Genomic DNA, 25,872 nt, shown 5'->3' with positions numbered 1-25,872 from the left:
CATTCACGGGGGCAGTGTATAACGAATGTGGCTGAATAGGTGAAGGTAGTAACAGAACTTCTGTTAACCTCTCCTGCAACACGGTATCACATCTATGACAAAATATACCTTGGAAACTGCATAGATCACTGCAATCATGCACTGGTTTTCAGTACAAACCTTTTTGGAGAGAGGTCCTTCCCTCTGTCATGAAGAAACAGTCTTAAGTTTTCAACATAGTTTATTACAATTTGCATAATCACAATACAGAGATGGTTCACATAACCTATTTGTGAGATTTCCTATGCAGATGACGATAAGCAGGCAAACAAAAACAGTGCTTGCTAACTGAAGCCCTCACCAAGCAAAGCTGGGGACATGAAGTCCAACAGCACCTAAAGGTGCTGTGAAGGCCTCACTCGTTTAGTACAGTAGTATATTTACAAAGACTTGCCTTGATAAAAGGTGCTGTACTGTTCACGTTACTCCAGCCGCTTCAAATTATTACGAACCATACTTACTAAACTTCACTTCTAAAAACCTAAACGGAACATAAGGGGAGGAAAAAAAGCCACACTGTATAACCGGCAACATCTCACAGGTCCAAATAAAAACCCTTATCCAAAATCGAAAGTCCCATGCGTAAACGAGTTGTTTTTTTCGTTTCCTCATTAGACGAGCTGAATAAAATTATTCTTAATGATTTGGCTTTTTTTAACAACACCACTAGATGAGAAAATGGTTGAATCACCAAACCTATTGAAGACCAGCAGTGGAGCTTCAATATCGGCCTCCCTGGGACATTACAGGAGGTCTCATGGCCATTGGTGGCCTTGGAGGGGCTCCCTGGTAAGGAGGAACCATAGGGGGGCCTTGGCCATATGGAGGCATCCCACCTGGCACATATCCAGGTACTGCTTGTGGTGGGGCGCCATATGGCCCTGAGAAAAAGAGCACAATCAGACAAGTATATCACATAGAACAAATGCTGACCAATATTCATCTTTTTTTTCTGATGAGATGAATGAATGATGAGGACTGAAAAAGTTGAGGCACTGTACCATGCACGGAATGCCTGACTGCTGGCTGCTGTGATGGAACGCCTTGCTGAGGTGGCACCACAGCACCCAGTGTTCCGACGGCAGGGGCGCTGATGTGGGCTTGCCCTGTACTCGCTAGCTTACACTGATAGCGAGAGAGCTGAGCGCGTAGCTCCTCCTAACACACACACACGCGCACACACGCACACACAACAGCGCAGACACAAAGAGCAGTTAGACATAACAGTGATTTTACCTCACTGTATATACACACTATCATTTAAGTTGAATATTGATAGTAACAATTTGTGACTGGTTACAGATAATATCAGATATACTTTGATTTGCGTTAAACAACAAAGAAAAAAATTCCACCAACACTTTAGTAGACAAAAATAAGCTCAGCATCACACTTACAACACACCTTAGCAACTATCCCAACAATTGCATTCTGGCCTTATTACTTACTTCAGAAGAACAGATTTTTACATCTGTGTACTTACCAGAGATATATCCTCATCAGGGTGCATCAACTTACTGCTTGCACTGGTAGTGGTGAGGGTGGCAGGCTTACTTGTGACAGGGGTGGCAGGTTTGGCCACGGTGCTGCCAGTGTTGGCAGCAGGGGCCGTGGGCTGGCTGTAGGCTGGGAATGTGGCTTTGGGAGCAGCAGAGGACGGGGCAGAAGGGCCCGCTACTGCCCCCGACACACCCTGCTGAGCCTGGACACATGCAGGATTCCAAATGAGCCATAAACATTGTGTGCAGAGCCACAAAGGCTTTGTTTTAACCCACTTATAATACTATAGCATTTTTGTCAATAAAATTAGGAAAGTCAACATATACTGTAGACATGCAGTCTCAAGCAACACAAATAAGGCAAGCATAGGCCCATCTTTCAGTGCCAATTATTTACACCAGTTACTCAATCTGGCTTTGGAGGGTCACACTGACCAACTGATAATTACTTTAGTTCATTGACAAGTTTCATTGCAGAAATAACACTCATTATGCAGTGCTGTGACCCTCTAGGACAGCACTTCAGTAGCTGGGATGTACAGCCTTACTGGGCATTCACTAATAAACAGCTTCAGAAAATACAGGCATGAGCACTACATTATGAGTGCTTCTCACTTATGACTGTAGAGGCATGTGAGAAAATTTAAACAACTCAGGAGCATATGCATCAGGTCAATGAAATGCTTGAAAGATTTTAAATTTGGAATGAGATCAACGCTTTAAAAGCCTTTAAACAAACACACACACACACACACACACACACACACACACACACACACACACACACACACACACATATATATATACACATATACATACATACATACATATATATATATATATATTCCCCCTGAAATTCAAATGGACCAGCTGAGAATATTTGCTGCATGCCATTAATAGTTTTGCAAAAAGCCTAGTTTCACTAGGTCAGCAGGCTGCTGCGTACTTGCGACAGCGGTTTAGAGGGTGCTGACAAAGTGTCCACACCGGAGGAGGCTGAGCTAGTGCTGGGAGCTCGAGTCCCCATCTGCAGCACGGAGAGAGAGAGCAAAGAGCAAAGTCCCTCAGCACAGCTCCATCATACACTCCACTGAGCTGCTCACTCCTACAAATCAGGTTATGCTTACAATATATAACCTTATGCGCTTTAAAAGTGGCCCTAGAAATATTAGCGATCAGTCAATACGTTAATCTTACACTGTAAGTCTCAGCGGTTTTCATCGCAAATTTAGATGACAAGCTAACTAAACAATTCATCTAATAAAATAACGTACTGTAATCTTGCAATAACCCATGATAGACTAATGTGGGTGCCATTAATATCAGATTGCTAGGGTGGTTTAACGTGAAGGACAGGAAGGGCCACGCGCACCTGTCCTGCACTGGGGAACAAGGGCTTGGTTACAGCAGGCTGTGGGGTGGCCACTGTGGCTGCAGGTGTGGCTGCTCGGGGCATTATGCCTGGGGCTGTGGCTGCAGGAGCCTGAGGCAGGTGGTTCACCCCCGGACGATGACCCATAGGAGGAGGCATGCCTGTCAGAGGCAGCAAATGATTAGCTGCATCTTCCACAACCGGTAAATTCATGTACACACTATACAATGGTCAATGGTGAGGCTGCTTTACCTGGTGGCATGCCTGGCATCATCGGAGGCATTCCTGGTCCAGGCGGCATCATCCCACCCATTGCCATCATACTGTGTTTAAACAGCAATAGCATCAGTACTTCACATTACATGACACAGCCATGGGCAACTATAGTAGGGCCTCAAAATTCTCACCCGGGTGGCATTCCAGGCATGACCGGTGGCATCCCTGGCATCATAGGAGGCACGCCAGGCATCATCGGAGGCATTCCTGAAAGGAAAAAAAAAAGAAAAAAAAAGACTGAACCATGTCAAAGGCATGTATTAAAATCTTTCTAACGTTTATTTAAAATTAACTTTTCTGAATTACTTGTATAATGCATCACATGATAAAATGTTGCAAATAAATACAAGAGATAATGGTTTAACTACATTTAGCCATGTGTGATTCCTCAACTTTGAAAATCACTTCAGTGAATCATAACTTCTGTCAACCAGTTTAAATTACAGCTCACCCGAGTAGGTCCCAGGTGGTATCCCTGGTGCTGGAACTGGGGCCATACCAGGCTGTGTCATTGGAGCATAAGCAGCCTGGGGTTGTGCTGCTGGCTGCTGGAATGAGGGCCCTGCCTCTTCATCATCCTCCTCCTCATCTGAATCATCCTGGTTCTGCTTTTTTTTCTGGTTTTCTGTGACAAAAGAACAGTGTTGGGAAATTTCTCTTAACCAGAGAAATAGCGCAAAATATAAAAGGTGAGGAAGTCACTACAACAGACACTGAAATACCCTGTGTTTTTTGCTCAAGCACACGTCTCCTTTCTTCCATATCCTTCTCTGGAATACCCTCCATTCCATAAATTTCCAGTTCTATGTCTGTTCTCCCAGGTATTGCGTTGGGAACACCATCAATAGTTTCTTTGTGAACCTACGCACACACTCACACTCTTAAGATCAAGTCACTCAACCAATATGGAATGCACGGTTATAAAAAATGATCAAATCTCTCACCTGCATACAATGGATGGCCAGGCCTGGACCAGTGTACAGCTTCTTATGACATATGTGACATTTGAAGTGTTTCGCTTTTTGATGCTGAATGAGAATCTTTTCATCATCAAAATCCCTATTACAATACCTGTACATAGTAATTAAGGTTACGTTCGCTTGAAGCAAGATGGGCTAATTTAAGTTAGATCTGATAAGAGATTTATTAGGAAAAATGTGATCTTGTAGCTAGCTAATTACAATGTGCGGTGGCAAGAGTGTTAGGTATCGTATGAAGTACCTAGCAAGCAAACAAGCCAGCCATTTGATAGATATAAACTCTGTTAATTTCCGTGACAGAAAAAGCACGACTTGCCTTGCGTTAGTTAGCGTCAGTCCAGCAAGGTAAATAATCTCTCATAAAGCGAACACTGCTTTACTTTTTAGTTCTCCTAAAAATAACATTATTGTAGCTATATAATAAGAATAACACGCAATCTTATTGCGTAACTCGTACGGTAAATAAATTCATAATACTATCTAGCCAGCTGGAATTAGATTAGAATATTAGTGGCTAGCTAGCTAGCAAGTTATTAACCATTGTTGACAAGATTGTTAGCTTAGCTAACTAGTTAGCCCGCTAATACGACAAAACAAACATTTTCACTTAAAATACTGGAACAAAGATTAGTACTCTATTATTAAAGGATACCAACACCATGGCTTCATTTGCTTCTTCTTTTTCCTTCCCATGATTAAGCAGAGTACGTTTAAGTCTCAAAATCACCGAGAAGTAACTAACCTACTAGGTCAGTTAAACATTGACAACAGAAAATGGCGTAAATGTGAAACGCTGGCGTCGCTCATCCTGGAAATAGCTAGCTAACTAGCCAAGAGATGCAATACTGCCTCTAACAGGACCGGAGCATGTAGTGAAGAATTTACGGGGAAAAAAGTTTTAATTACCAACAGCATCTGAAACCTCCATATAAAATATATTTAAGATCTTTATTGTTGTTGTTGTTTTTAACTTTTCTACAGTACGTGTTTCTGTAACGTTCCTACATTTTGTCTACGTCGTGGTTGGAGATTAATATGTAGAACAGCATTTGTGTAAAGAAATTTACAGCAAGGATTTGGCCTAACCATAAACTGTGGACCTACACATATTTGCAGAAAAAGCTAAACGGTAGATTATGTATGCCACCATAGTTCTGTGATTCACACCCATCCCTTTACCCTGATTATATATATATATATATATATATATATATATATATATATATATATATATATATATATATATATATATATATATATATTTTAATATATCATGCAATTGCAGGTTTGATAACTTATTACAGCTCAAAAATGCTAAATCACCACCACATTGATAGGTACACAACTGAATATTATGTACATCGTCAGTGCATGTGTGTGTGTGCGCTTAGTACTATCTTAAATTCTTAATAGCACATGGCTCTTAAATACAGCACCACTACAAAGCATCCTACTCTTAGTGCCTTAATTCAGACAAGATAAAAAAACATTATTTATTTGTTTTTATTAAGGCAAGCTTTCACAAACTTGCAAACGTTACGACCCTGTCTAGGTTGGGAAGTCGTAACGTAGGGTTTGAGTGCAAGAGTGGTAATAATGAATAATGGGATGCAAACCAGACAAACAGGTTGACAGCCAAGGTCAAGTGTATTTATAAGTTTTGGTGTTCAGATACAGAAATATACAAGAAACTGGTGCAATAGCTTCAGGAGTGGCCCAGGCCAACACAATAAAGAAAACCACACTAGTAACAAAAAGACAAGTGACTAAGCTAACAAAAAGAAACACACACTGACTACACTGGTATAAACAGAGATAAATCCGCAGCCACTACCCACCTCCAATGTGTAACTACTATATACAGGACAATATATACAAGACACAAATTAACCAGCAACCAAACCAATAAGGGACAAAACAAACCATAAATCAAGAGGAGAATCCAAGCAATCACAATAGACGAAGGGGGAGAGAAGAGAAGAAGAAGAAGAAGAAGAAGAAGAAGAAGAAGAAGAAGAGGGGACGAAAAACAAAACAAAACACCAATCTCTTCTCTAATTAACACTAAAATGAGCTGTCTTCCCTTCCTCTACCTTTTACATGGGCCCCAGCTCACTGGAAAACCTGGTACGGATCAGAATGGGGAAAACAAGAAAGTCAGAGGCAAAACCTGGAACACAGGGAAGACAAACACACATACAGTTGGATATAACACAAATTACCCAAAGCTTTTGCATTCAGTAATATTTACATATTGCAAAATACATATTTATAAAATATGTATAAATTACATTTTCTAAATTTTATTTTACACATCATTATGGGTTTACTACTACTCTACATGAAATTTACTCTACGTTCTATCATATCTTCCACAATTTTATCTTCTCTCAGGTCTGTTCCTCTTTTGCCTACATTTATGGTTTGATACAGAAATATAAAGCAAACAGATGAATATTCATAGTTCCAAGGCATGTAGACAATCACATGCTTCCATTGCTGATCTAAAATTTTATAGCTGCTGTAATTGAATTTTCTAAGTTTTTGCTAACTTTAACTGAGGGAATATTTGTAACCTCCAAATATTTGCTTTGATACTTTTTTAATGAGACATTTTTAATGATACATTTTACATACTGTATTAGGCCAATGTATGAAACCCATTCGTTGTGGTATAGTCCTTCTTTCACAAGGCCACTAGGTATTATGGAACCTTACTGATGTCACATTAGCACTTTTAACTCATTTTCACAGAGATTAATGTGCACACAGCACACAGAATGATAACATTCATTAATCTCATACAACCCTCCATAAAGGGCTATTCATTTCTATTCTCACACAGCATGCCACATATGAATAGCAGATTGAGAACACGAAATGTATAGTCTGTTTGCAAAAGTGCAGAAGACTTATTCAAATTTCCATAAAAACATAATTGTCAGGCAAGGACAAGTTTAATACGATATTAAAGAAGCAAGTCTCTGATCATTTAAAATTACATTAGTTGAGTGTATTCAAATGGTTTGTAACCTTTGAGTTACTATTAGAACAGACATAAGTTTGTGCAACATTTTCAGCATTAACCACAATCAGCATAAATGTATGCAAATGTATTTACTCTCTAGTAAACAATCCTAACAGCATTAGCTAACTGCTCAATGCCATATCATTTTAAAGCTAAACAATGTACCTCCAAAAGAACTGAGAACCACAAGATGAAACTTAAGACAAACAAAACAGGGAGGTAAAAATGTTTAAGGTCACTAAAGTTAACTTTTTTGTTGAAATTGCAAACCAATTATTTGTTTGACCCAGAGAATTTGTTTTTCCTGTAGGCTCCTTTAGATATCTTTAAAACACATATTAAGCATAGAAAAATACTTTGCAGAAACAAGTTACAATTTGTACATTCACATAACAAACACAAATCAGGAACTTCAATCTTCACATAAGAGTTTAAGTCTCATTCAGCAGAAATGTTTGGACAGTGGGTGTTTGTTTCATTTTATATAAGGTTTCAGCAGGCTTTGGGCACCCCCCCCCAATGAAAAAAAAATCTCTGTAAGGGTGATGTATGATAGAATAATCACACAAGAAATACACGGTTACATGTACATGTACAACATAGGGGAAATGCACATACAGTTAGAGAAAACTGTTTTAATAAACAGATATTGCAGGTAATTGGGAAATTTTTTTTTTAATGTAGCTGCCAATATCAAAGGAATTTTCTCTTAATAAATACTTCCACACTTCCATTAAAACCAAACTGACTCCATCTATTCCACTGTAATATAAAACCAGAAAAGCACAGTATGCAATGTGGATTTGCTTTCCATTCTTTGAGTACTTTTCGATAACTACATTGCTCAGGGATCCTCTTTGTTTGTTCCAAAGGCTTTACCAAACCTACTTGGCTTATTCTTTATATGAGAAGTAGGTTTCTAAGGTCTGCCCCATTTCTTCCTTCTTCTCACAGTTCCTGGCTGCTGTGTCTGTTAGCCCACTCCCAGAGCTTTCTTCATATTTTCATAGACTACATAGGAGATGCTGACAGCAGGAATGACCTTAAGGAAGTTGGGGGCAATGCCACGGTAGAGACCTGGTACACCCTCATGGGAGACTATATACTTGAACTGACCCAACATGGACAGCTGTGGAGCACCCTCTATGGAGGCTGGGGAGTATCAAGTACATAATGAGAACCTGGTTAATCACCAATGATGCATTTTTCATACTTAAAGATCCAATCCAGGTCAATATTATGCTGAAACACACAAGAAGATAAAAATAACAGTATTGTACAAATGATTTTTCATTACATAAAATCAGTCATCCATCAGTATTGTCCAACTTTCTGGCCCTTACTCACCCTGGGCTTGCATACGAGTGCGGATGAGGGACAGTGGATAACTGGCTAGCTGACCACAGGTGCTTGACACAGTGCCACAGGCGAGCAGCACCAAAACCCCAGGGTCAGCTGAACCTGTACAGTACTGCTGCAACCATGCATTCTTCAGAGTCTGGGCAGAGAAAGAGAGAGAGAGAAAGAGAGTGCGAGAGAGAGAGAGAGAGAGAGAGAGAGAGAGAGAGAGAGAGAAAGGGGAAGGAAAAAAGCGATAGAAAGATACTTATCAGCTGGCAATTGAAAGAGACTAAATGGCACAGACGCAAATACTCATGCACTGACCCAGTACCCACTCCAAAAGGCAATTAGCAGAAAAAACATGAGATAACATCTCCTAACAATGTTTTAAAGACATTTTCACACATAGACAGCTAGATCGATACCTCATAGACAGCTAGATCGATGCCAGCATAAGGAATGATGCCCAGTGTGTTGGGCACATAGCCTCTATAGAAGGCCAGAACCCCTTCTTTACGCAGCATCTGCCTGGCGCAGTCTATTGTCCCTGAGTACTGCCCTGTCTTGCGTAGAGTAAGACGCGTCTTCAGCACCTAGGAGAGTAGAACGGATAGCAGGCAGAAAGAGTTCGGCAGCAAAAGCAATATGCAAAGGAACAAAAAGAGTGTGGGGGGGAAAAAAAGCAAATATTTCAGTCAGTCAGGAGAGGAGAAAATGGAAGGATAGTAAATAAATGAGAGAAGAGGAAAGCAAGCAGATGAGAGACTGCAAAGGTGGAACAGGATGCTAATTTGGAACAAAGGAAATAACGTCCTGCTGCTCTTAACATCTCTAAATGAATGGCCTTGATTGTGATTATATCTCACTGCTCCACTGCTGCACCACAAGAAGTTCATTTTCACCACACAGACTGACAGGTACCAGAGAGTGAGTCTGCCCCTTGTGAATCAAATAAAACTCCTCAAGATTCACAGGAGCTACCAGAAACTCCCAGATCTTCACTAACTGCTAATCAAACAGCTCTATGTACCTGACAGTAAGCTCTTACTGTTAAAGTTTAAATAAAGTCTTAAATCTTGAAATAGAAAATAGATTTTAAAAATTAAGTTGTTTTCATGGTGGCCAAGATGACTTTCTAAGCTCAAACCTAAGGTGCAGTTTGATGACCAGTTCATGCTTTGGGGGAGCATGAGATGCTTCCTGAAGGTAGCAGATGTTTTCACAGCTAGAAACTAATGATATCTGTTTCATATGTGTGAGACCATTAACTGAAACCCTTAAGGGGGAAAGGGGCAAAAATAAAAACCTAATCAAGCAAATGTGCATTTTTTATATTCTGGTATGGCATTCCAGTTGCTAGTCACAAGTACATTTGATTAAGTTTTTTTAAAACTGCAAATTTGTCTTGGTTATTCTTGCTGCATAAAGTATGTTAACATGTGTATTGATTGAGCACTGTAGGACAATTAAAATACATGGCTCCATGTATTTTATCCATGTATAAAACGCCATAATACACCAATACATTATTGAAAAACAATAACCTAACCCTACATTCTCACTCTCACCTCCATGGGGTAGATGATGGTTTGAGCAGTGGCTCCAGCCAGTGAGCCAGCAACAAACCTCTCCTGCACCCTCAGTGTGCCCCCTTCTTTACAGCCTCGAATCACCCACTTTATCTGCAGACATGAGGTGGACAAGAAATGGATATGACATGGAGGTGAGGACAGTAGTGGAGATGGAAAGTAGCACCTTATGTCAAAAAGAAATGTCCACCCACTGGTGTACCTAATTTTTAGGTGCTAAGCTAACTCCTAAAGGGGAGGAGTTCACTGCACACCACTGCGTGCTGTGCAGGTCAGGTGAAATGAAGGAGCTAGGTACAGACATGAGTAGAGTGAGTTGTCTTACCTGTTCATAGGCCATGAACTTTATGGCAGACTCGGGAGCGATTTTTAATACATTTATGCCATTGCCTCTCCATAAGGACCTGACGCCGCCTTCCCGCACCATTCCACGCAGTCCAGTCCATAAGCTAAAACCACCCGAGCCATGAACCTGCAGGAACAAGGCAGGGCCAGGTTTTCCAAAAGTACTGGAACAAAGGTCACTGAATTGGTAGAGTAAGTATCAGACTGAACACTCTCTCTGTCTCACACACATTTAAGATGATTGTAGCATTACAATGGAAAACCTGGCCCAGTTCAATACTCTTTTATTCAAATACAATAGCGCTCTCTCGACTGAACACGAGCGCAAGTGAAACATTTTTATTGGCAAACTCTCCAAACCATCAGTAAAAATGATAGGACTGTGACCATATGGTCTGACTATACCTGAAGAAAAACCTTGAGTCTATCTAGCGGGGCAGTTCCTGTTCTGGACACAACTCCCGCTATTGCTCCAGCAACCAGCTGCCTCCAGACCAACCCTGTCCTCCGCTCCCACTCAGAAAACTCATCCGGCACAGTCAGCTGTTCTCCAATATCAAGCATCTACAGCAACATTCATCGCAGTATAATAATGGGGTTCTCTTCACCCTGAAGATTCAAATAACAAGACTGTCCTTGAATTTCAGAAACTGACCAATGAGTGCTTCCAGTAGTGGGCGATGTCCTCCATTTTGTGGAAAGGGTTAAACAGGAAATGGTCTCGCCATTCATTCCAGTCAATTGTCATGGTGCCATCCCTGTCTATACTGGATAATAGCAGAGCAAATAAAGGGTGAATAATGTCTTGCCCACTTTATATGAAAACCTTATCTTGATGAAAAAAATAGAAAAAGGCCAAATTAACAAAAGTTAAAAGGCTTTATGTGCCTCCTCTCTCTGATGACTAACCTTTGCAGTATCCTACAGGCCTCCTCAAAAGATACCTTCACACCTAAGGTGTACAAGGACTGCTGGATTTCCCCCACATCTATGTGACCTGAATTATCATAAAATATACTGAAAGTTCTGCATAAAAGTTGATAAAATTGACAAAGTACTAAAGAACAAAATACAGATCCCAACCCAGCATTTGAACTGCTCCATAAGTGGATAACAAAAATACAGCTAGTAGAAAGCATTCATTATTTTATTGATTTTGCAGGTATGCATGTGAGTACATTTTTAAAATATATGGTGGATATTGATTTGTTCAGAGAGAAATCCAGAAAACAGGGTGCCTTATAATGTTAAATATGGGGTGCCTTATAATGTTAAATAAACCTATGCTGTGGTTTAGAATTATGGCTTGTTCTATCAGTCTCATCACAGAGTACCATTATTTAGTGAGAGCAGACTGATATGTGTGCAGACAGTGCACAGACCATCGTTGTTACGGTCCAAGCTGCAGAACATGTGCCTCAGCTCCTTCTCATGGTTGCGCAGATACCGGCTGAATTCCTCAAAGTCCAGCTGTCCATCTCGATTGGTATCACTCACACGCACTATCTGAAGAAATGAGAGCCAGGTGAGACAGGAGTTAGAAGCAGTGAATGCTGTGAAACTGGAGAAATAAGCAGTGAAGCCCTGGATAAGTATTAAAGACTGTGAGACAAGAGTGAGAAACAGTGAAGGCTTGGAGACAAGAGTGAGAAGCAGTGAAGGATGGGAGACTGGAGGGAGAAACAGTGTATTCTATTAGACATTACATATTTCATATGAAATTCATTTTAATTATTTTTTTTTGCATGTGTTCACAGTATATTTTTCTTCTATAGGTTAAAGTATCCAAATGCATGATAACCGTCACAATCAATGTATCATTAGATTCTTCATTCATCAGTTTGAGTTTTTAATCAATGAACCGGGTCTTTGTTATCAGGGTGCACACTTCTGTTTCTGCATGTTACCTGTAATAACAGATAGCCTGGAACAGTCATGTCAATGTTTACCTCAATCATTTTAGCAATGCTTAGAATTTAAGCATTTAAGTTTTAGAATTTAATAACTGAATTTCAGGTTCCTGAAAGCCTCTGTGCTGTGTGCCTGTAAGGCCTCTTCACTGTATTCCTGTAAGGTCTCTGTGCTGTGTGCCTGTAAGGCCTCTTCACTGTATTCCTGTAAGGTCTCTGTGCTGTGTGCCTGTAAGGCCTCTTCACTGTATTCCTGTAAGGTCTCTGTGTTCTGTGCCTGTAAGGCCTCTTCACTGTATTCCTGTAAGGTCTCTGTGTTCTGTGCCGTATATGTCGCTATACTGTTTGAGTGTGAGATTGTTAAAAAAAGGAAAAGAGAGTGAATGTGAGGAAAGTAGAGACAGTGTCAGACTGGAGTGATTCTATTAATAGCCCGTAGTGTTTAGGAAGTGACCCTATAGTGTAAGATGCTAAATCAAAAATCTTTTTTTTTTAAAAAGAAAAGGTTGCTTAAGGAATAAGTAGCTTCCTCAGAAGATTTTAAAAACAGATCAACAGCCTCCAAACTCCAGTAAAATTTGCATGGCAGTGGCAGTCAGTGAAACTGCAAAACAGGATATAAGGTGAAGCCTGAATAGCTTTAGTCTCTAAAACATTAGGACACCTCTGAATTATTAAGACAGGTCAATTACCTGATTTAGAATAAAACATCAGGTAGCGTTCCCACGGAAGTTGCACTTTCAGAAATGACGTAAAACTTGTTAACGTGATACTGAAACATGTGCTCTCCTCCCTATGTGACATTTAAAATAGCACTGGGGTCACATGATAAGGCTGCGGGTAGCCTACATCGCGACACAAACTGTGTCAAGAAGAGTTGCCACTTTAATAACCCCTAAAAGGAAGACATCATCACCACCACCACCACCCCAAAAAAAGAAGGACATACGAGGTACGGAGGTACGGAGATATAACACTACAACACACAAAATTAAAACCATAAGTTAATTAGCTAGCTAATATTGCTGACGAATCTGATCTTGAAATCCGTCATATAAATTCATATTTTACTCACTAAACTTACCACTTACTTACATTGTTTAAGTCTAGCAGTGTAGAGAAGGCATGAAATTCATATTTTCTACTCTTTGAAAGGAAAGGATGTGCTGACCACTGACAACCAATGAAATACAAATATTTGTTTCGGCATGTATGTGAACATACTGACAATGTAAAGTAATATTAATCAATGGAAAACAACTACTGGTTCACTACAAAAGTAACGTTATGACAAACAGGTGTCAGTCCAGGCGTTCCATCGAACGGAGGACAGCGAGCTGAACCACCGGACTGTCCGGCCTAAAACCGGACGTCTAGTGTCAACTAATAAAAGGCCTAATTACATATGGATTACTTGTCATTGATAACCTTTAGACCCCCTTTGACTTTCATTTGACGTTCTCGATGGACTAATACAGTTTTGAGATTGGATCTAGACACTGATAATGGTGATCACGAACCAAAGATCTTTTTTTTTCTTCTTCTTTTCCTTTTTGAGCTTGAGTTCTAATGACGTATTGATGCAGCCCTTTTCTACAAGTATAAATGATAACTGGGATTATGTAATGTAGTATTCTTACGGATCTGCATTGCTTACCTCCTCTACGTCACTTTGAACGACACCCCAAGCATCCAGTCCAGCACGAAGTTCGTTTATGTCTATTCTACCATCTTTATTTAAATCCAGTTGATCGAACAGTTCGGCCCATCGTTTTTCTCGCTCTGGTTCAGACACGTCGTTATCTTGACAGCGAGCTCGGGTCCATTCAAAAGGGAAGCGAGAGCCTGCTTCACCCATGTGAAAACGGGAGTTCCACAAGTTATGCTACAAACGGGCAATATCACTTTTCACGAATCGAGGCTGGTACAGTCTATTAAACTAAGCGGGACGGTGTCATGCCACCTCAACTCACCTCAAGAGGATTTACGTTTGGGTTCCGTCACCAACGATTGCGCACTTCACCTGTCAGCGTTCCCTTATAATATTCCTCGGAAGTGCACCAACTAAAATCCAGTACAGTGACCTGCCGCAGAGAAATTGCACTGCTGAGATCTTTAATCCTGTTGGCATGGGCAAAACTCTGTGCCAGTGTAAATGTGCGCCTCTATGTGTAATATTAATGCCTGTATCCGTTACAGCGACTCTTGCCGAAGATGCTTAATATCCTATTTTTAATTCCTAGGAGTTATCTTCGTCCTGTCGTTGCTTGCGTGTGTATCCAGAACGAGCACAAGGACTATGCCCCGTTTACCACGTATCGTGCATGGATAAATCATCACCTGTGCTTATAGGAGAGGTGGGGGGGGGGGGGTAACCTACTCAGTCATGCACAATTTCAGGAACCTGTTTGACTGGACACTTCACCTATGAGTACACGCTACCCTGTAAGCGTTCTATTTCCCTTAGCTCTGCATCATGCCGGCTTGAAATAACTGTAATTGAGAGTTTGGATAAATTCTGTAAATACGTTTTGTTTAAAATGAGGATTATTTCCAATTATTTCAAAAAGCTCAAAGAGTTGTCATTAGGCTATACTAATCACAAATTCAATTCGAGGTGGGCGCATTTCCACTGGGTTATAGTGAAGTGCATTACAGGCCTACTGAATAAGTTTCTCTCATATCACCATTAATGTGTATTCAAATATATGAAAGCTAACCCAATATCACCTAGCCTCCAGAAACTGTATACACTTTATAACTTTATAATATGTATTTGAAGGTAAATCTTTAATTCTGTCTCCTAATACACAATTAGGAGACACAATAAAGTGGCGAGTGGTAATTTATGGGTTAATCAAAAGCAACAATGCCCGCTTTGATACTAGCGCATTAGTTATTATTAGAATGGACTATATATGACGTAGATCCACTGTGCAGTGATGAAACGACTGGAAACTAATGAATCAGCACTTGTAGGATTGGACAAGATTAAGGACGAGGGATTTTGCTATGACCCTTCACAACCCATCTAAAGCAGTCAAATAATCATATTTTTACGGAGATAATTAAAATCTGACTAAGATGTGTAAGTTTAAGACTTTTAAGGTAAGCATGTTAGCACCTTATTTTGTTAACAAGTGGGATTTACTATGCTATGCTATATATATATATATATATATATATATATATATATATATATATATATATATATATACACACACACACACACACACACACACACACACACACACACACACACACACACACACTGTATATAAAATACAATATTCTGGCAACCCAGAAATCTTTACAGAACTCAGTGAGGCAGGAAAGATGTCAATTTCATTTGCTTTTTGCTTTTTGAAGACAACACTGAAAATAAGCATGAATTGAACATGGCATTACAGATGGTGTTACGGATCTTGTAGAGCATCTTGCAGATGCCTTTGGGTTGCAGACTTCAGTCATTTTATATATGTATGTATGTATGTGTGTATATAAATTATATATATATATTTATATTTTTTTTAAAATCATTTTGGAATATAGACATTTTAGTTCCCTGAAATGGTTCTCTTCATATAAAAAGGGCTGGTATATAAGCCATCATAATATGGCTTATATACCATCAAATTAAAGCAATTTGAAATTTAACCTAATTTTCTTATTTCGTCTCAGGTACAGCATGTTCATGTACAGAACCAACAAATCAAAGACTTCATCATAATCTGTCATTCACACCCAGTCTGAAGTTCTGTTCTTAAAAGTCAAATCAAAGTCTTCATCAGCATTGTGTTTTGTAACAGTCAATCATTACCATTCTCTCTATTGTCTACATTTATCTCGATTATTTACCTATGCTCTTGTCCAAACATTCCTGTTATTTTTGACAGGGAAAAAACTCATATAGATATGCCGGTTTATTAGCCTGCTCGGAAGAACTTATACTATAATGGTTAAACAAGGCACAAAGAATGTCTTATGTCAAGTCCCCTGAAGCCCTGCCATAAATAGTAATAGAACAAAGTAAATGGCAGGGGATCAATGCCACTGCTAGTCTTGCAGCTCTGTCGAGTTATCGCTCAGGCAACTCAGCATTACACCACTCCAAAATGCAGCCTCCTCAAAAGCATAAAAGCATGATTTTACTACAGGACTTTGGCCAGGACTGTAAGCATGCTCAGTTCTGAGAAAGGGCAGAAAGACACAGCTGAGACCTTGAGTGGCTGCCAGGCAATGAAAGACAAATCTACTGAAGGTTTTGGCATATCACAAAAGACTTGGAGCAGAGTAATTTTGGGTGTCACATTCAATGTTAGATAATTGATTGTGCTACATGGAGCTGGCAGTAGTGAGAAAGACAAGCTTGGAGAAGCCTGTCATGTTTTATGTAGTGGGTTGTACCTGCAGGAATGGAAAACACCACTGTAAAGATACAATCCTTTGCCATTTTCTAATAGAAGGGTCAACAAGAATATTGAAGGGAGGGAGTTTTTGATGACATGAGTTAATCGGTATGTTTATGTCTTTGTCAGAACCAGCTCACACCTAAACAGCCTTTACAGTCTTACTTTTTTTTTTTTTTAATGTTAATATGAATTAGCTTAGATTTAACAATTTGCATGTTGAAGAAACCTCAAGAACCTCTAAAACAAATCATATTTCGTCTTCAGTGCTGTTAATTTCTCACCTATTTGATCTCTCTTTTGGACCACTGCTGTCTGATGTTGTCATGGTTACACTCTCAACACTTGCTGATAGATTGTTCATGGCACAGAAGGCAGCACTGCATAGTCGGCATTAATATGCCAAGACACACAAGGCGTAAAACCATCCCATGGTGTTACACAGAGGTGGCCAACTACTATGCAGTGCATTGTATTTGACTTCAGTGTATGCACAAGCAATCCCGGCTGGCACACCATATCAATAATTTTGAGCAGACAAGAAAAAAAAACTTGAACAGAGAACTGTCTGTATAAACATTCTTAAAATCTGACTACTTGCTATTAGAAAGTTTTTTGTTTTTCAGAAGCTAAGCAGGCAATTCTTCAAATATTGCACTGCACATGTATTCTTAAAAAGTTCGCAAGTTTTTAAAAATGACAATAACATGTCCTTTCTCCATGTAATTGGTGGGGAGCAGTTCCATTAATGAGCCTTATGTCCATGGTTTCAACATGTTGACTTAATGTAGTTGAACTGTGCCTAGATTTAGGTCAGTTTGGCCTAGTTCATTTTTTATTTGAATTCTATGTTTTTAATATGAATTCTATGTTTTCATTAGGAATTCTATGATTTACATAGTATTTCTCTTAACCCACATGAAGTCAGTCAACTACGACATGTTTGGTGTACAAATCTGGTTTCTTTAGGGTTGTATTTGAGCTATGAGGATAATGTAGACAAGTAAGGTATTCTTATGCTTAAGACTTAGTATTATGTAAACTGCAGACCAAAACTGCACTACCCTTTAAAGTACATATAGCTTGAAAAATGTAAAACAAATTCTTGTGGAGAAATGTCACCTCAAGGCTCATATAGTCTCATCAGCCTCTGACACAAAGTACTGTATTTCATTTTTTCATATTGCTGTCATAGAAAAATGATTAGAACCTTCCCTGTTAATGGAATAAGAAAAACTGAACAATTTGAAATGATGTTTATTTTTGACATAAATGTATATCACAGGCATAACAGTGTGATCTGGAAAAATATCAAACTGTTCACTAAGTACATTCCACAATGAAATGTATTCCTAAACATGATCATATGTCAAAAATAGGCACTCTGGATTTCTTGTGACCCATGTTGGTAGATCCCTGAGTTCATTGCTGTGCAGATAAAATCAGCTCTCCTTTCTCCCGTCAGCTCTCCCAATTTGGGGAAACACAACTCAGTGATTTCAACACAACTAAGACAACTCAGTCTTACATGGCCAAAGAAGAACCGAGGCAGAATTGATTTCTGCAAATCATACCTGTTTGCCTGCAGTCATACTCATTGCACTAAATCCCAGTGTGTTAAAGTGTGTAAAAATCCCAGTGTTTAAAAAATCAGGCAGTCTCATATGAAATTGTCAAGCCTCGGAGTTGTGCAATATTTTGACAAAATAGTGGAGTGGACGACTGTGGGGGCAGTTGTTCTCAGAGAACACTACATATAGCAGATCTGGAGCAAAGCAAGGAGTATTAATAGATACAGTCAAAATAGAACATTATATATATATATATATATATATATATAGATATAGATAGATAGATAGATAGATAGATAGATAGATGGATAGATAGATAGATAGATAGATAGATGATAGATAGATAGATAGATAGATAGATAGATAGATAGATAGATAGATAGATAGATAGATAGATAGATAGATAGATAGATAGATAGATAGATAGATAGATAGATAGATAGATAGAAAGAAAGAAAGAACCAGAACCTCAACAGAGATGCAATGATGCAAAGTATAGAACAGTCCAAGCAACTTTAAGTGGCTTACCTGCTACTTACACGTTTCACAGTGCTGTCTTGAATCTGGGGCTTGGAAGCAACAACCTGGCAATGATGAATACAGAGGACTGTGGTCAGACATGTATAAACACTATAACATGCTGAGAACAGTATTGCTAATTTGGTACCAGTGGTAAGGTGAGGGGGTCCAAAACCAGCCATTTCTCTGTTACTGTGTGGGACTGTGGTCCACCCAACGGCTCCCGAATCCTTACCCGCACCTCAAGGTGTCCTCCTGAAGGAGTTCGCCGTTTGAACACCTAATTAAAACAGAATAAAACATGAAACAAAAAACAATCATGTTTCCTATATCCTGACATCTCTTTATGTTCCCCTTTTCTATTAAATTAAAAGCATGAGTAACAAAATAATGGTGTAATTTTTATCAGACATAACCTCTACTAGCTGTCTGATCGCACACTCGCTCTCTAGGGAGTCCAACTTCAGCTCAGCAGAGCCAACCACTTTATCAGTCCTAAACAGAGTTCTATATATAAAAGGAGAGAGATAATTCCAAGTTTTAGTAATTTAATTTAGTGATTCAAAAGAACATTTTAATTGCAATTTGAACAAATATTTAAGACTGTAAATTTATTTCTAAAGTTAATAGGCTCATACAAAAATGAGGGACAAAAGAGCAGAACCCTCTTTAAAAACTTGAAGTAGACTTAATCTTTAACTATAAATCTGTGACACTAATGTTTGAATTTGGGCAATGTGGACTATAAAGATAAGGTTGGCAGTAAGAATTAGCTCCTTGCTACCTGAGTATGGATTTAACATGGGATGGATGCTCACCCTTTCTGAATGATCTCAAACTTGATGCCTTTAGACAGGACTCTCTTGAAGCCTCGGTGGCCACGCTTAATCTGAAGCACAAACTGCTCTCCAAAATCTTACGAAAGTACACAATGAGCAGCAAAAGGCATTTCATAGTCCTTCACACCCTACTTCACACAGTCTTAAGACAATGTTACATATAAGTGTCATCATACCCAAAATATTAATTTTAGTAGGTACATTCAATCATATCATCAGTCAAATGTCATTTGGCATTATAATGAATTATATTCTCATTTGGGCTCTTATGGGAATTACCTGGACTGCTGGAGCTTTTTACTGAATGAGTCTGATCCCTTTGAGCCTCCTCCTTTTGATGCATAGGTCACAACAGTTATCATATCCACTAAATCATATGAATATGAACTGAACAGTAACAGTAAAGGGAAAAACATACCAAACTAGGAAAAGCAAACTCGAAGCGCACACTGGTCTCTAAATCATTTAGGGAAATACCTGTTAAAATCAAATTGATTACAAATGACACACTTGTCAGAAAAAAAAAATCATTAAAACCAAAGTAACTGAGCAAGCAGACAAGTAATTGGCCTTAGTACCTCCAGGAACAGGTAAATTGATCCCTCTCACTATGGTCAACAGCATTTCACTTCTACTCAGCTCTGGTATAATCCTTTTGAAAAGGAAAATTAGAACCAGTTCAAGTCTGGTGGTTCCCACATCTCATGAACACAGCTAATTTTGTATTATTCTGCACTCTCTGTCTCTATCTATCTATCTATCTGTCTGTCTGTCTGTCTGTCTGTGCGTATGTGTGTGTGCGCGCATGCGTGTGTGTCTTTGATCCAGGGCAGATGAGAGAACTGAGGATGAGTCTCAGGATGGTAGCCTAGATGCACATTAGTCAAAGTCCACTTCTGTCAACCAGGCTCCACGATAACTGACTCATAGTTTTACATTTCTAACTGGCCATTCATATTAACACGTTAGTAATTTCTAATAAATAGCCAGTAATTTCTTATGAAAGTCATCATCTCCAAACATACTGGCACAACAAATCTATTCAAAACTATTTATGTTTCATACAGCTTAACTATGATGTATTTAAAACATTACCTAACTAAATGTAGAGAATTTGTCTAATTTAATCTCACTAATTGCATACAATTTATAAACTTTGTAATGTTTCTAAAAAATTTATGATCGCCATTGTCAGGTAGCTACAGACAACATATCCACAATACAGGTAAGCAAATCACATGCTTCCTGCTGATATGAACACAGTGTTGACAGCTGTCATGGAGACAGAACGTTACTAGATAATCTGGCCACAAGGGGGAAGCCAACACACTGGTACAGTGGCTTGGTTTCACCATGAGTAATGAATTTCTTTTTTTTGTTTTTTTTATCTTAAGACTGAGTCTATGTGTATCTTTGGTGTGTTGGCTTGTGTGTTGAACTTCTTACTTGAAGGTATTAAAGGCACGATCTTCCATATGAAACTTTGGGACTGGATATCCCTTGACCAGTGCTAACTTCAAAGCTTCAACATGACAGACACACTCTTCTGCAAGACTCTCAAATCTGAAAGAGAACGGCACACACTTTTAGATACTGGATATTTTAAAAAATATATCAAATTATGTACCTGCAATATACATTTACAGATCAGGATGAATGTTACTGACTTGGCTGTCTCTGTGATGTTACCCATATGGCTAAACTGCTGGCAGTATCGTCTGCACTTCTGTAGAGAAAGAACCAGATAACATCATTTTAGTTTAAAAAAGCTTAAAACGGTTCAAAAACCTTAAAAGACACAGCACTGCATAGATATTGTCATACTTGAATATATTTATTTTTAAATCTTTTAAACTACCCCTGACCCTGAAAATACTATAATTTGCAAATGTCTACACATTTTAAATCTAAATCTCGACCATGTGATATGGGCCTAAGAAATGTGCTTCTTGCGACCTCCTCTTGTTGGCGAAGAAACTCTATCAGCTGTTTGTACTGATGACTGGTGTCAAGGCAAAGAGAAGAGCTTTGTAAGGGTTCAGAAGGAAGTACACATTCCATGTCCAGATTGCAGGAGTTCTGAGAATACAGACAGAAATACACAGAAACATTGGCAAGGATAGACTGACTGTAAGTGGAATGCACTATGAGGTTCAGATTTATGCTATCTCAGATGCTATTTCTAGGTAACTGATATTCAAAAATGAAATTCATCTCATTTTATTCTACCAAATTACAAATCAGGCATGACCAGTGAGCTGTCCTTCCTAATAAACTTGTGACAACTGGAACAACATAAGACCCTATTAACAAACTGTTAGAACGCAAGTGCAGAAGCACTGTACATGTTGACATATGGATATCTAATTCATGTATCAGCCATCTTAATGCACTTTTAAAAAACAATGCTGTGAAATAATTTAGAGTTTATAGAGGGGTTTGAAAAGTATGACTAGTTTTCTATCCAAATTAAACTATTTATGTCTTCACAGTTGTCTATTTCCCAATGGAGATAGCTTATCATTGTTAATGTTTTTCCAGTCTTCAAAACATAATAGGATCAGCATGTATTGCCTCCTGGTCCGAGACAGTGGTGTGGTTTACTTGAAGTTCATCGCCAAATGAATCTGCAAAAGCCAGAGGAGTATGTAAAACAAGATGTTAATGTAACTGAGTCTTAATCATTAGGACAGGAGATGGAAAGCACATAAGTGTTTAATGGCCATAGTATATAAGGAGAAGACTAGTAGATAAAGAGGGGAGGAGAAACCATTTGCTCTTTACCGCTGTTTTTGGTCACAGCACGGAGCTCATCAGTGGACTGCAGGGAGTCATTCTGTTCTTCATCCAGCACACCCTCTGAAGGAGGGAAAAAATCAAAAAGGCCTGAAGGAGACAGAGAGCAATGTGGAGCATCAGGAAGGAAATGGAGAGCCGCTGGTCTCCATGCTGCTGCATTTCCCTCATACCGCTTTCTTTATTAGCTGCCCTCTGCCCTCCATGTTCCTCTGAGCACCCCACAGAGACCCTGTTCTAACTTCAAACATACTCAAAGTCCCTTTGCATAGAACTTCCCCTCGAGCTTAACACTTTGGTAATGTCAAGTGTGACCTTTACAGCTGTTGATACAGATACAACTGCCGATCAGGCCACCTACTGCAGGACTAAGGGCATAGCTTGCAAGCCATCTAAGAAACACCTGGATTTCTGTGAATCATATCAAAACCTTGATAGACATTTTTAATCACTTGATTTTGTATGTATAAGTAATTGCTAAGTCTTACCAGGAGGGGGCAGAAAGGAACGGACATCTTCAAATTCACTGTGCTTGGAAGCTTCCACAGTGGACTCTAATTTCTGAGAATGCTAAGAGAGAAACCAAGACCAGACAGACCATTAACTTGACTTATGACCTTCATTATTGACTTCATTGTTTTGCATGCCACTACAGTAATCCATCAGCAGTGCATGCTGCCTGGCTTTGCTGTGTCTGCTGAAGTTACGATGGCTGTTTGGCCTGATGGACCTCACAGGATTAACGGCTTTGACCCATATCCATGGCCCACTGCCTGGGGCGGGGACAGATGCACCAAGACGCCTGTTCAGTTCTCATGCCAAGTTGTATGTGTGCATGTTTGTGTTTGTGGGAAAAAGAAAAGGATAAAGAATACATGTGTGTTTGAGAGAGAAAGAAGAAGAGAGATGTACACAGGTGATACCTTCGCCATCATGCAGTAATGCTTGACCTGCTCTATGTCTCCTGTCTGTTTGGCTTGGACATCAGCCAACTTGTATTCCTTCTGTCTACTCAGCACCATCAGTGTGGTTTCTGAAGAACACAACCATACAAAAGTGTCCACTCAGTATTCATCTAGATTTGCTAACATAAATCTAAAAATGCCAAGACAATTAAATCTATATTACAGACTAATAAGTAACAACAAAATAAAAGGTAGAACTTGAGCACAGAACACTGTCATATACATCATCCATTCATTAACACTAATAAGAAACTGTAATTTACTTTGACCAGCATCATCTTCACACTTCACAAACCTTGCTCTGCACTATATGACTCAGCCAGCAGATCAATAGCTAATTCACTCCCAGCCTTTGGAAATGTGTAATCTATAGCCAACTATAAATCAACACCGACCAAAAGACATCACATTTACAGAGCTTCCCAATACATTTCATTACCAAACATACAATTAATCATTATAAGCTGTACTTTTCCATTTATGGGAATGAACAGTGGCATTCACTATAGTAAGGATTTTGTTACATGCACTTTGACATAAACTGGATTTATCCAAGAAGGCCCCTTGATTTCCCACAGGGATCTCCCCCACTCTTTTGAAGAGGGAGGGACATGTTACAAATACAAAAGAATTTTCTCTTCCATGCTGCACAATGGGTCTTCCTGCTCTCAATCTAATTTTTCTTTGTCTCTAATGGTAAACACTGATACACAGATTAAAATAAGACATTCTGTTTTTGCAAAGGTTTATTCATTCAATGTGGTAGAAGGCAAACAGGAGTTGAACAAACTGATCACAATGCCTGCACTCCTACCTGAGCATCCAAAGGTTGATTGAGAGGTTGCTGAATTAGGAATCGACAAAACATTGTGCTGATGTAGCTCATTTGTGTAGGAGGCTTCTGGTGATGGAGGTGTAGTCTCTCTGACAGCTAGGAAAACTAGCTCTGCTGGGTCACTTAGATGATCAAGTCCATTCTCTCCTGGAACCTCACACTCTTCTACCTGACAGTACAGTCACCTCTGAATAATAAACCAACCCCAAAACAGGTAGGAGGCTTATAGCTTATAGTATTTTTTGACATCTATTGTGGTTTTCATATGATTTCATTGCTGTCTCGTTCATCCTCCTATAACTGAAATGTCTTCCATACATAGAGATAATAACATAATATACATAGTGAAGAGTTTATTTACTAATAAACAAATTTATATTTGTTTATTTACAAATTTATAACATGACAAACGTACATCTGACCATATTCAGAGTTTGCCCCTAAGAAAAATGCATGGACCTCATTACCTTCAGTGTAGGCAGTGTATACTTAAATGGTGATTTAATTAAAATCATGAAAAAGAAGGTACCCCTAATCTTACCTCATTTAGTTTTATAATACAAGACTCATACATTGACATATGTATCAATGTATATCAATTTACTAATGCCTTTTTCAAAATATAAGGAGATTTAGTGCTTTGAATAGCCATTCATTTATTACAGAGTACATTTCTACACGAAACATATACACTTTCACAGTTTTATAGTACTTAAATCCACTGGCAGGCCAGTTTTTAGTACTGAAGTAACAAAGACAATATCTTCACTCCTGATAAAATGTATATCTATTATTACCATGCTGTATGATAGTAAATTCAGAGGTGGCCCAGGATAGTTTTGCCGCAGTTTCAGCAGTTCTTATTGTGCCTTTACCTCATCTGAGTAACTATAAAGTTTTGCAGTGCAGACAGCAGCCTCAGTACAGTCTAAAAATAGTCACAGGTTCAAAAATAAAACAATGCCTGAACAGCTAATCAAGTTCAGCATCTTCACGATTCACACTTCTAATCTCTATTCTTTATCTCAAGATGAAGGTTAGCTTTACACAACATGTAATTTTCTCTGGGGGAGAACATGCCAGCTCTTCCTTCCCTGCTATGAAAGACGTGAACGGTTTAATTTCCCTCATAATGATAGATGTAGGTGACATAGACAGCAGAGCTCTTGACATAAAAAGGCTTTACAGTAACAGAGATATTCTGTTAGATTCACCCGCAGGTAAACACCTGTACTGCTTATAACAGTGTTTAATCTTACAGCTGGCTATGCCACCTCAAAGCAGGAAGAGGAAGAATACAACACAAAGACATTATCGGGATGTGCAGAAAGCCAAACCATAAGGCTTCACGGCAAATTATCGGTGACACTGAAACTATTATGTAAATAAAGGAGATCATTATACGGGTTTAGATTCGATGTGAATTTAAAAACAATAACAATAGCTACGCAGTATTTTCTATCAGACATTATGCCTCATATTACCTGGTTGTCTTGAGATGATATCTCGATGAGGGGGCACCTAGATGAATCTTTACTCTCTGTCATGAAGCTTTCCTC

The 25,872-nt window shown here is 39.0% G+C and overlaps 4 protein-coding genes across 9 annotated transcripts; all 4 read right to left on the bottom strand.

The window, feature by feature from the left end:
• Window positions 1-202: 202 nt before the first annotated feature.
• znf207a (zinc finger protein 207, a) lies at window positions 203-4,961 on the bottom strand. 2 transcript variants are annotated; one of them, XM_027005219.2, is made up of 11 exons: window positions 4,819-4,961; window positions 4,131-4,257; window positions 3,909-4,047; window positions 3,638-3,811; window positions 3,318-3,393; window positions 3,163-3,233; window positions 2,911-3,071; window positions 2,485-2,565; window positions 1,523-1,741; window positions 1,041-1,197; window positions 203-920 (listed from the first exon to the last, which is right to left on the bottom strand). In XM_027005219.2, exons 1-11 carry the CDS (start codon window positions 4,857-4,859, stop codon window positions 760-762), a joined length of 1,407 nt encoding a protein of 468 aa, XP_026861020.2. In that variant the 5' UTR covers window positions 4,860-4,961; the 3' UTR covers window positions 203-759. The 2 variants fall into 2 exon arrangements, with proteins under 2 accessions (XP_026861020.2, XP_026861023.2); XM_027005222.2 differs by lacking the exon at window positions 2,485-2,565.
• Window positions 4,962-6,473: 1,512 nt separating this feature from the next.
• On the bottom strand, window positions 6,474-14,671 carry slc25a23b (solute carrier family 25 member 23b). Of its 5 annotated transcripts, none has more exons than XM_027005198.2 (10): window positions 14,037-14,671; window positions 11,852-11,975; window positions 11,354-11,466; window positions 11,125-11,271; window positions 10,875-11,033; window positions 10,450-10,596; window positions 10,104-10,217; window positions 8,961-9,128; window positions 8,542-8,692; window positions 6,474-8,346 (listed from the first exon to the last, which is right to left on the bottom strand). In XM_027005198.2, exons 1-10 carry the CDS (start codon window positions 14,235-14,237, stop codon window positions 8,168-8,170), a joined length of 1,503 nt encoding a protein of 500 aa, XP_026860999.2. In that variant the 5' UTR covers window positions 14,238-14,671; the 3' UTR covers window positions 6,474-8,167. The 5 variants fall into 5 exon arrangements, with proteins under 5 accessions (XP_026860999.2, XP_026860995.2, XP_026860997.2 ...); XM_027005194.2 differs by having other exon boundaries at window positions 11,125-11,236; window positions 11,379-11,466; XM_027005195.2 differs by having other exon boundaries at window positions 8,263-8,436; window positions 11,125-11,236; window positions 11,379-11,466.
• A 3,423-nt stretch (window positions 14,672-18,094) lies between these two features.
• LOC113574378 (coiled-coil and C2 domain-containing protein 1A-like) lies at window positions 18,095-20,435 on the bottom strand. Its single transcript, XM_035531815.1, has 8 exons — window positions 20,296-20,435; window positions 20,136-20,194; window positions 19,997-20,048; window positions 19,697-19,793; window positions 19,295-19,385; window positions 19,027-19,158; window positions 18,888-18,943; window positions 18,095-18,553 (listed from the first exon to the last, which is right to left on the bottom strand). The coding sequence occupies exons 1-8, from the start codon at window positions 20,339-20,341 to the stop codon at window positions 18,529-18,531; spliced, it is 558 nt and encodes a 185-aa protein (XP_035387708.1). The 5' UTR covers window positions 20,342-20,435; the 3' UTR covers window positions 18,095-18,528.
• Window positions 20,436-22,253: 1,818 nt separating this feature from the next.
• Window positions 22,254-25,872, bottom strand: LOC113574318 (coiled-coil and C2 domain-containing protein 1B-like). The gene is made up of 5 exons (XM_027005143.2): window positions 25,798-25,872; window positions 23,437-23,546; window positions 23,002-23,083; window positions 22,502-22,576; window positions 22,254-22,344 (listed from the first exon to the last, which is right to left on the bottom strand). The coding sequence occupies exons 2-5, from the start codon at window positions 23,533-23,535 to the stop codon at window positions 22,262-22,264; spliced, it is 339 nt and encodes a 112-aa protein (XP_026860944.2). The 5' UTR covers window positions 23,536-23,546; window positions 25,798-25,872; the 3' UTR covers window positions 22,254-22,261.

Source organism: Electrophorus electricus, chromosome 1 (assembly GCF_013358815.1).
Source record: "Electrophorus electricus isolate fEleEle1 chromosome 1, fEleEle1.pri, whole genome shotgun sequence".
NCBI classification, from domain to species: domain Eukaryota; kingdom Metazoa; phylum Chordata; class Actinopteri; order Gymnotiformes; family Gymnotidae; genus Electrophorus; species Electrophorus electricus.
Note: the sequence above shows the minus strand (reverse complement) of the source record. Positions and strands in the feature narration are given on the sequence as shown.

What these genes read in the sequence shown, in the direction of transcription:
- znf207a (XM_027005219.2), bottom strand. Translation starts at nt 4,859, where the DNA reads ATGGGAAGGAAAAAGAAGAAGCAAATGAAGCCATGGTGTTG. An exon ending in GATGCCAGGCATGCCACCAG is followed by an intron (nt 3,072 to 3,162) that starts GTAAAGCAGCCT and finishes TGCCTCTGACAG; the next exon opens with GCATGCCTCCTCCTATGGGT. An exon ending in TGTTCCCCAGTGCAGGACAG is followed by an intron (nt 2,566 to 2,910) that starts GTGCGCGTGGCC and finishes TCCGTGCTGCAG; the next exon opens with ATGGGGACTCGAGCTCCCAG.
- slc25a23b (XM_027005198.2), bottom strand. Translation starts at nt 14,237, where the DNA reads ATGGGTGAAGCAGGCTCTCGCTTCCCTTTTGAATGGACCCGAGCTCGC. An exon ending in ACTACTGGAAGCACTCATTG is followed by an intron (nt 11,034 to 11,124) that starts GTCAGTTTCTGA and finishes ATGTTGCTGTAG; the next exon opens with ATGCTTGATATTGGAGAACA. An exon ending in CACTCGTATGCAAGCCCAGG is followed by an intron (nt 8,347 to 8,541) that starts GTGAGTAAGGGC and finishes GATACTCCCCAG; the next exon opens with CCTCCATAGAGGGTGCTCCA.
- LOC113574378 (XM_035531815.1), bottom strand. Translation starts at nt 20,341, where the DNA reads ATGCTGTTGACCATAGTGAGAGGGATCAATTTACCTGTTCCTGGAG. An exon ending in AAAAAGCTCCAGCAGTCCAG is followed by an intron (nt 19,794 to 19,996) that starts GTAATTCCCATA and finishes TACTTTCGTAAG; the next exon opens with ATTTTGGAGAGCAGTTTGTG. An exon ending in ACCCCCTCACCTTACCACTG is followed by an intron (nt 18,944 to 19,026) that starts GTACCAAATTAG and finishes CATCATTGCCAG; the next exon opens with GTTGTTGCTTCCAAGCCCCA.
- LOC113574318 (XM_027005143.2), bottom strand. Translation starts at nt 23,535, where the DNA reads ATGGTGCTGAGTAGACAGAAGGAATACAAGTTGGCTGATGTCCAAGCC. An exon ending in TTCCTTTCTGCCCCCTCCTG is followed by an intron (nt 22,577 to 23,001) that starts GTAAGACTTAGC and finishes TCCCTCCTTCAG; the next exon opens with AGGGTGTGCTGGATGAAGAA. An exon ending in TGCTGTGACCAAAAACAGCG is followed by an intron (nt 22,345 to 22,501) that starts GTAAAGAGCAAA and finishes TGGCTTTTGCAG; the next exon opens with ATTCATTTGGCGATGAACTT.